Genomic DNA, 9657 nt, shown 5'->3' on the forward strand with positions numbered 1-9657 from the left:
AAAAAGTTTTGAAAAATACAAAGACAGATGAAAGCATAATGTAAATTTTCAGGATGAAATACATTGAAATGAGGGCTGTGCAGAAAAAAAAAGACAAATCTAGGACTTTTTAACACATGATACCATTCATCCTCCCAGGCCATGAATGTCTTTTTGTACAAATCGCGTTTCAACATATTTCATCATGAAATTTTACACACATATGCCTCACATCCTTGTTTACTTGTAAAAAAAATCAGATTTTTTTGAAACCAAATTTTTTTTTAATTTTGAATTTTTCAAAAATCCAGCCTCCATGGAGGCCGAGATCCAAAATGCCATTCTCCTAATGATGCACTTTCATTCAAATATAAACCGAAGATCTAAGCGCCGACAAAACTGAACTTTACTTCTTTCCAGCGTCAGCCATCTAGCAAAACAACATGAGGGTCCCTGAAAACTGCAAACGTTCTGTATTTGTAGTATTACATGAGATGAAAGCATTGACTTGGCACTAGGATTTTAGTCAGTAGTATCTCCTTCGAGGGCTATATGCGCCGGTTCCTGGGTAGTGGTAAGATCCACTTGGATGAGGCGGGGGGTGGTAGGCGTATGCATATCCATCCTGCGCACCAAAATAGCTCGGTTACGGACCACCGACCACAGATTTCAGGAAGATGATAAACGAAGGTTTACAAACATTACTCACGTTCTCAAAAGGCCATTCTGACACTTCTATAACTAACATACATAGTAATACTACCAAATTTCTAACAGCTTCACCACTAATACTAGATACTAGAATTGGTTGCAATATATTCCAGAGTTTTGATTGCACGGTATATGCATATCTAGATCAATAATATGACAATGAAACTGAAAATACACGAGTTATTGTATATTGTTGAGTTGTAAAATATTTAATTAATACAAGTTAGCGTGATAAAATGTAAACGGCTGAGTCTTTTCGCATACATGGTAGCATGTTGAGGTGGACTTTTCCCATGCATGTTGAGGGAGATATGTTAGTAGGGATCAGGATCACCTATCTAGTCATATAGGATACATAATAAAGATTTATCATGGAAAGTAACTCCATGGTATATACTTTTTTACTTCTCTAGTATGCACTACTAAAACGATGCTTGAAATCTTGAAGTAGGGTGAAAAGTCAACCACTGAGTTGGATGTGGGTTTAACGATTTCTAAGATGGTTGGTCCCAGAAAGAAGTGACATATCTGGTTTCTAAAAGAAATTCCCAATATATGAATAACTACCTTTAATTATGACATCAGGATGAATACAGTTATACTGACACAATAAAGTGTATTTGGCAAATTATATCAATTTAATTTTCCAACAAATGCAGTATCTTTTAGCAGCAGACACAAATACTTCGGAACAGAACCAGCATTGTGCTCTTGTGGGGTATGCATACTGTACATTGATACTACTTCAGACTGAAAATACAAAGACATTGCAGTGAATGAGTAGGACAAGTATACAAACCTGGTATTGAGGATTGCTTGTGTACCCATAGGCTGGTGGTGGAGCTGCTATTTCTGTCAAATGCAACAAAAATGTATTACAAACTGAACTATCTTTGCCTAACTGAGAGCAAGTACTAGGATACAATAAACAATGAACCTAACGTAAGAGTTCAAACAAAATCAATTCAATAGCACCACCTAAAATGTATCCAACTCAATTCTAATCAAGTTCTCAAATTCATAGCTGAAGACTGAGTTGGTGTTCTCCACTGTGGTTACTATTCAACACAAAAACCATTGTCCCAAGTCTAATGTTGGTTAATTTGACCACCGGTTTTCGGCAAAAAACATTTTGAACTGCTCTCAGCTGGGCCTTTGCTCGTTGAAAGTGCACATGTTCTCCGATAGTGTCCGAAACGAGGTGGTCTACCGCTCACCCATTTTAAACATTGTTTTGGGTTTCACCCTTTCGACTTTTTGTGTTAGGGACCAAAGTCAAAAAAGACGACCGCCATGTCATGGTCTATATCTTGCTTCTCGTTGTAATGATCTTATGTAAGCTGGCCTTTGGCTTTTGAGTAATGCAATTTAAAAAAATAAAGAAAAAACAGCTGAAGACTGACCAAGCAAAAAGGTAGAATGCCTTAAAAGAAAAACAAGGTATTCTAACTACTGCTATCTCAGCAGTATGGACCTAAGGTAATGGGGGGGAAAGGTTCAAGGATTCTCTGATGTACCGCCGAAATTATTCTTCCCCCACAGAATCACACAACGCCACTTTGAGTACCATATGTATAAAATTTAGCTATTCGGTTATGTGGGCTCTTGAGCAAGTGTGGGGCTAAATGATCTTCAGCCACGGCCAAGGGCTCGGTTACAGCCAGCGCCGCTGATGACATCTTTCCAGGGGAAGGGGGGGCGAGGTCGGCCAACAAGTCCTCCAGCTCCAGATTGAGGGCAATTGCATTGAGGCAGTCGCACCGAGCCCCATGGAGATTAGGACTGATCGGACCCAGCCAGGCGCGCCGCCTTCACCTATTGTGAATATGATACATTACCCGTGGACATAGATACCGGCAGGCATTTTGTAGTGCAGGAGGGGTGGCGTCATCGTCTCCTCGTGCAGAAGACCCATTGGATAGAAGTCGTGGCTACAGTGGATGAGATAAGAAGCCTGTGATGGGAAGAAGAATAGAGCAAGGGTAGATGCAACACCTGTACAACAGGCCTCGGCAGCTCGTTGCCGATAGAGGCAACGTTGTCCTTATTTTTACAACTCTGGAGATATGAGAATTATGTTCACACATCCAGAGCAAACGCTAGAGCAAGCCTCCCTCCCTCCCAGGGTGTACTGCTTTTTTTCATGCAGTACATGCTTAATGGGCTGTGGCTGTATTAGACAGTCTGTGTTGAGAATTGAAGTATTTAAATCTGCTAGCCAATTTACATGTTGGAGAGTTACCGGGTGTCACATACATGTATTGCTATAGATATGTGGCCTTAACAAAGTATCGGTGCATCATAGATGGCTGAGGCAAGCAGGAGCTGCAGTTGACATTCTTATTGGTGCCTAAGAAAGACAGGGTAAATCTAACAGGTGGAGGGTTGTCATATGGACCCACTAGGGATGTGTCCAGCAACATGGAAACAACGGCTATGCGGCGGCCTACAGACAGAAAACCGCTTATGAAACAAGCCACGGCTGTAATCAAACCGGTTTTGGTCGTCGAGAGTTGCAACGTGCCTTTGCAACTGGTGGGTAATTTCTGGATTCAGGCTAGTTGACCGTGGTAAACATACGCTTATTCCAAGATAAACAAAAACTACAACTTCCAGTCTATAAGATATACTTAAAAGTATATCACAATTAAATTACAATGTCCATTATGTGCAGTTATTACAGTTATTAAAATATGCACATGTACATGTAATAACAATTTTCAAGATTGTACCTCTAGCATAAGGAAGACCGTCAATGTGATGGATAGTGGATGGTGCGCTTCTGCAAAACCATGGAAAACCCCAGATAATTTAAATATTTGGCAAAGATCTCATCAGTATCAAGTAAGCAGAAAGTTGATTGGAAACAAAACCTCGGATGATCATAAACATAGGTGACTGGAACATGATTTGCAGGTGCACGAACACGATTTGTAGGAGGGATGTATCCAGCATGAGGTTCCTAAAGGCATGGAGGCAGTATATACTAATTTATACATGAAACACGTATGACATAAGATTATGAGAATGTGAATATTAAGATCAAGAATTTTCATGTATACCAGGTCACGAGCATTTGGTTTAGATCTGGAAGATGCGCCCGCAATGGGGTAAGATTGGTTGCCAGTTACATATTGAGGTCCCACAGGGCGCTTAATGTTTCCAGAAGATTCTCCTGCATAGGGAACTCTAGCATGACCACCATGAGATGTTCTGTTGGAAGGTTTTGTCAGAACACCACCTGCACAATAACATGTATAAGAAATAGTACCCATTAACAAACTTAAACCAAATTGTCAGAGAACATACGATTCTTCCGTGCTCTCTTCGGTGCCCTTTCATTTACAGCGGTATTTTCAGTCTTTCCAGCTTTCCGTTTGCCTTTAGATGGGTTGGATGATTGTGGTACTTTCGCATCAACATGTGAGGTCAGCTTGCTCACATCACCTTTTCGCAATTTATGTGGTGAATCCTTCTTCACTCTGACCTCCCTATTCTGGTTCTTTTTCTTAATAGAATTGTTGGTGTCTTTGGAAGTTGCATCACTATTGACCTTGACCCCACCTTTAGCACTCTTCTTGTCCAGTTGTGTTTCCCGACGTGGTCGAGCAAGACTTGCAGCCAGCTAGGTACAGAAAAAGAACAGTTGTCTGGCCAAGTTAGCAAGAACTATAGCAGTTTTAGATGAGAACCAATACAAGCAGGATTTAGGATACCTTAACTTCACCACCAATATTGGCACTGTTTATTCCTTCCACACAAGCTAATGCACTCTTCCTGGATGAGAATTCAACAAAAGAAGTTTTCGTTTTTGACTTCTTTAAAATGTGAACATCCTGAATCACCCCATATGCTTTGCAACATTCTTTAACTTTGCCCTTATCCCAAGAAAGAGGAACATGTTCGAGGTATACTGTTTTAACCTACAGACAAAGTAACAGTAAATTACGAAACAAAAACAATGACAGTATTTCCAGGTGCAAAGTACTAAAGGCTATTAAGCACATGCGGTTTAGCTTAAGTATAGACTTGCATACAAAACATAGTACTGAACTTGGTTGTGGGATGCTTGGAATGATTTAAGATACCTTTAATATTCTATAAACTGCTGGGCAACTTCTGGTTCTTTAACAACGGTCGAGCCTAGTTCTGTATTCCCTAAAACTGGCCAACACCCAGTTACCAGGATTGATGCAGCACCATATCAGGCGCACAGAGGCACATATGGGGCCGCAGACATGGGCATGAGACCAAAGTCAATGCAGAACTTCCAATGGTACCAGACATGGAGTGTTAAAATTGGTGGGCTTAACTCCTACGGTCCTATCACCACCAACTGAGCACTGGGAAAAGAGAGACCTCAATAACTCAATTCAGCAACCTTAACTCCTGATGTGCATGATCATACCCCTTCAACATCTGAGTGAGGCATTTGTGCAAGGTTTCTCTTGTGCTACAAGACCTTGCAAGGCTGATTTAAGGGTAAGGAGGTTGTGGGCTCATGGCAGCAGGAAGGAACAAAATGGATTGTCTATGAACGGATGAGAATAGGCAAATTGGGCCGGTACGTGTAGGATGAATCACAATCCTGACAACTCGATCCAAAACAACCAAGACCAAGCGAAAGAGCAGAAGTCCCAAGGTTGAAGTTTAAGTATAAAAATATATATATATACAGCCAACTAACCTTCTGTAGGTTGTTGGTCTATTTGGTTATAGTTGATGTTTTCTATGGTTTAACATAGTTCAGTCTTCAAAAACGTGCAACCTAAATATGTGTTCATGCTCCAAAAGTTTCACCAAACAAACCTAGCTGGTATTAGGAACTGCTATTTCTGACTCGAGACAGCATTCAAAAGATAAGTTCATTAAGTTGTTCAAATAACTCTTAACAGCCAAAATTGATGAATTAGCAATGAATCAACTCACAATTATGCAAGACATCTTAATATCTTAGAACATACTAAACTGGCAATAGCTGCTTTACCTGCAGCATAGCAAGCTCCAGGCTTGATTCTGTAGGGATTTGAGCAGATTCCTTCACACTTTTAACAATGGTAATCAATGCATCTGGTTGCTGTAGCAGCTGAGATGCAGCTTTGGCGTTGTCAGGCGAAGCAAATTTGAGAAAAGTAATCCCTCGGTTTTGTCCTCCAGTTTCAGGATCAACGGGTAAACTCATATCAAATCCATCGATTCCGATACTTCTCAAGGAAGTTCGCACCTACAAAATAAAGTTGAGAAAACAATTAAACTAAATGAAGCAGAAGTTGTCGCATCTTGAGAAACAATTGGAAGCTGGTGGAAATTTGTTTTCTATTATACCAATACAACAAGATAAACAAGAATGAATCATGATGTATGCAACCATTCCATTTGCATAGAGGATCAACTGTCAGTCCTTGAATATATACATAATTCACAAAGAAATTATTCATATAAAATATAATACCTTTGATGGCAAAAAAAATCACAAATGAGGCTAGACAACCTAGTTCCTATTAATTAGAAACTTTCCACACATTAGTGCTTGTAACATATGCAGTTTTCACTGTACGCTTCCATGAGGTCCATGACTCTTGCTATATTAATTTGTTTGAATAAGACATAAAACATAAAAACATTCCATTAGTAGTTTGTGGTACTTGAAGTACCCCTGACACCCATTATCAACACTATTTGGTTATAAAACAGAAAAACTTCAATTAGTGGTTTGTGGAATTGTACAGGTAGATCAGGCCTCATCTCATATCTTATAAACTAAGTGAATGAACACATCTTTGTATCCAAAATGTTAATTTTATACCATAATCCTATTCTATTAGAAAGATCAGCATCATTTCAGTTACGGCATGATGGCGCCAAACCACTGTTTTCGAGTCGTTCTGTGGTACGACTCTTGACTAGTCGTGACTAGTCTATACTCATGGTCGACTAGTCGACATGAGTTAAGTAATAGGTACAGGGGAGGAGCAGCAACCAGCTTGCGGTGGCGCCGGCCGGCAGGATTGTGGGGCAGCAGAGTCGGCCAAGGGGCAAGGGAGAGGGTTACAGGAGGATAGGTTTGGGTCGGGGGGGGGGGGGGGGGGGGGACTAGTCTCGATCTAGGTTTCACGGGGGGATTGGGCGAGCAAATAGAAAAAAAAATATGACAGGCGGGGCTAGCTTTTAGTCATTCGACTCAAAAACTTGGACTAGTCGCAACTAGTCGATTATTCGAGTCGACATGTTGAGTCGACTTTCAGTTACGACTAGTCGTTCTACTAAAAAACAGAAACAGTGCACCAAACAAAAAGCCTTTCATACACATATAAAGATTAGTTTTTTTTTAATTCAATATCTTCCAAAGAGCCAAACAGCCTCAATAAGTTCCTATTGATATGGAAATATTCTAATATTCAACATACAGTTCAGACTATAGCACTCTTGAAAGAGTATATGTATGGATTTTCTAAACATCAGGATCAGAAAAAGCTTGTTATATCTTACCTGCTCTTTTGTCCAGCTTTTGCAGATGTTGCTAAGGTAAAGGGTATTATCACCTCTAGAAGCTGATACTTTAACCCTTCCCCCTGTCACCTGAGAAAAATAATATGCAAGGAAAATAATGGCCTTATTCAACAAACTAAGACATATTCAAAGAAAACCATTTGAAGGACAGAAGGGTTTATTGCGTCAAAACCTCAGCTCCCTCCTTAAATTCGGCAAGAGCCTTCTTTGCAGCTTCAGTGCTCATATAACGAACGAATGCAATGCTGTTCTTTTTTCTAATTGTTTTAATAGATTCAATCTCTCCGAATTGAGAAAAGACCTCTGTAATGTCTTTCTCAGCACAATCCTTAGGCAATCCATGAAGAAATACTTGCAAGTCTTTAGTATTGCCCACTGAAACTGAACCTAGTGTAGGCAATGAGGAGTCAAGTTGACCATTCTGCGCCTCAGAATGGACACTCAACTGGCAGGCAACACCACCCTCGTTGTTATTCCCATGTGTACCTTCATGCCCAGATTCTTCATGTTCTTCTTCAGATAGTTCATTCATGTCTGGAGTATACATGGAAAAGATGACCACATTAAAACCACCGACTAATTGGAGATAGTATAGGGCACGAGAAACATGAGTTTTGCATGCAATTCGCATTTTTGATCGGACAGGAAACAGTGTCATGCATAATGTTCAGCATAAGAATGTGCATTATATGACAAAAATACTCCGCAGTATTCCTCACAAATAGATTTTAATATTTGATGCCAATAGACAAATAAACTACTGAACATTCCAACCATGAGGGGGCATGTTTAATGAGATGGCACTCAGTCTCTATGGGCAACCTCGCTTCATATAAGAAACCGTCAAAATTGGGCATATATGAATCGGCTAATTGTCAGTTCCATGTCTTCGGTCCATTTTGACACATAAGTGCTCACCAATAAGCAAGTGAGGGTACAAAATCTCAATTTTCCATGCAACATTGATCAATATCTCGTTCCTCCACCCTCAACCTAATGACTTCAACTGTAAGCGATAACATCTAAACAAGTCCAGTCAAAAACAAGATTATTATTACCATGAAAAAGAATAGGCAGCCCTACTTACCATCTGGGGTGGCGCCATCTCCCGGGACCTCTGTAGCATCCTCTTCCATTGCATCCTCTTCAGCTTCCTCCTCTTCTGCCTCTTCTTGTCCCTCATCCACATTAGCAGCCTCCTCGGGCTCCTCTACCACGGCAGACTCTAACCCCGTAACTTCACCGCCGCCCTCCTTGGATATGGTCACCATCGCTTCCTCCTCAGCACCGCCCTCCACAGTCACCGTCTTCTCCGACCCAGCCGCCAGCACCGTATCCTCCTCATCATCCTCGACTGCGTCGGCTTCCTCCTCTGGGTCCTCAGGATCCTCCTCCACGTCCTCAGCATCCTCCTCCGCTTCCTCGGGATCATCCTCCCCATCAGGGTCCTCCTCCTCCTCCTCCTCCTCCTCCACCTCCTCCGACTCCTCCACCTCCTCCACCTCCTCCGACTCCTCCACCTCCTCCGGCTCCTCCTCCTCGGGCTCCTCCTCTACGGACTCCGCCCCGGTGGCCTCCTCACGCTCCACCTCACCGAGATCCTCCACCGCCATCTTGTCCTTCCCGCCACCATCCTCCGCAACCGTAACACTAGCCTCCGACGACTCGGGAGGGGTCGCCGCCACAACCGGAGCGCGCGCCGGAGAGGTCTCTGGCGGGGCGGCAGCGGGAGTGGTCTCCGGCACAGCCGGAGGGGGCGCCGGGGATCTCTCTGGGGTGGCGGCCGCCGGAGGGGTCTCCGCCACAGCCGGAGGGGGCGCCGGGGATCTCTCTGGGGTGGCAGCCGCGGGAGGTGTCTCCGCCGCAGCCGGAGGGGGCGCCGGGGAGCTCTCTGGGGGGGCGGCCGCAGCCGCGGCCCGCCGGAGTTTCTTGGCTTTGGCTGGAGGCATGAGGAAGGTCGCCGAGGGTTTGCTGTGTTGAGGTCGGGTGTCGTGGTTCAACGGCGAGGGTGGAGATTGGAGATGTGTCTGATTCGATCAGTTTCATGAAAGGGGAAAAAAACATCACCGGTCACTGAACTTGGGTCGTACTCCGTTTCGGGGCCCAGAAGTACACATACCTGAGGCTCCCGAAGGCTGGGGGGCGGCTGCCCTGGGGCCCGAAACGGAGTGGGCCTCAGGTATGTGCTTCTGTAAAAAAAATCGGTTTTCACTAGTTTTTTCTATTATTTCTTTCTTTTTCTTCGGTTTTCTTCATTTCTCCTTATTTTTCAGTGGTTTTCTTTGGGTTTTTTCTTTCTTTCTTTTTATGTGTTTTTATTTATAGTTTTCATGATTTTTAGAACCATTTTTATTGACTTTTTATTTTTTGGTATGTGTTGTTTGTGTCGTTATCCCTTTCTATGTACATTTTTTATGTACATGTGAAACATTTATTTTTGGGCCGCGTTCGATTTCC

The 9657-nt window shown here is 42.6% G+C and overlaps 1 protein-coding gene across 1 annotated transcript; it reads right to left on the reverse strand.

The window, feature by feature from the left end:
* Window positions 1–363: 363 nt before the first annotated feature.
* Window positions 364–9232, reverse strand: LOC123149145 (nucleolin). Its single transcript, XM_044568677.1, has 11 exons — window positions 8288–9232; window positions 7373–7734; window positions 7180–7269; window positions 5678–5914; window positions 4407–4613; window positions 4000–4315; window positions 3753–3931; window positions 3564–3652; window positions 3423–3472; window positions 1490–1542; window positions 364–604 (listed from the first exon to the last, which is right to left on the reverse strand). Exons 1-11 carry the CDS (start codon window positions 9147–9149, stop codon window positions 506–508), a joined length of 2544 nt encoding a protein of 847 aa, XP_044424612.1. The 5' UTR covers window positions 9150–9232; the 3' UTR covers window positions 364–505.
* Between the last annotated feature and the right edge of the window lie 425 nt (window positions 9233–9657).

The sequence above is a fragment of the Triticum aestivum genome, chromosome 7A (assembly GCF_018294505.1).
Source record: "Triticum aestivum cultivar Chinese Spring chromosome 7A, IWGSC CS RefSeq v2.1, whole genome shotgun sequence".
NCBI lineage: Eukaryota > Viridiplantae > Streptophyta > Magnoliopsida > Poales > Poaceae > Triticum > Triticum aestivum.

Coding starts and splice junctions, on each gene's coding strand:
- LOC123149145 (XM_044568677.1), bottom strand. CDS start 9,149: ATGCCTCCAGCCAAAGCCAAGAAACTCCGGCGGGCCGCGGCTGCGGCC. Junction 3,932..3,999: donor GAAGAGAGCACGGAAGAATC/GTATGTTCTCTG, acceptor GTTATTGTGCAG/GTGGTGTTCTGACAAAACCT. Junction 1,543..3,422: donor CGGTCTTCCTTATGCTAGAG/GTACAATCTTGA, acceptor TGCATTTGACAG/AAATAGCAGCTCCACCACCA.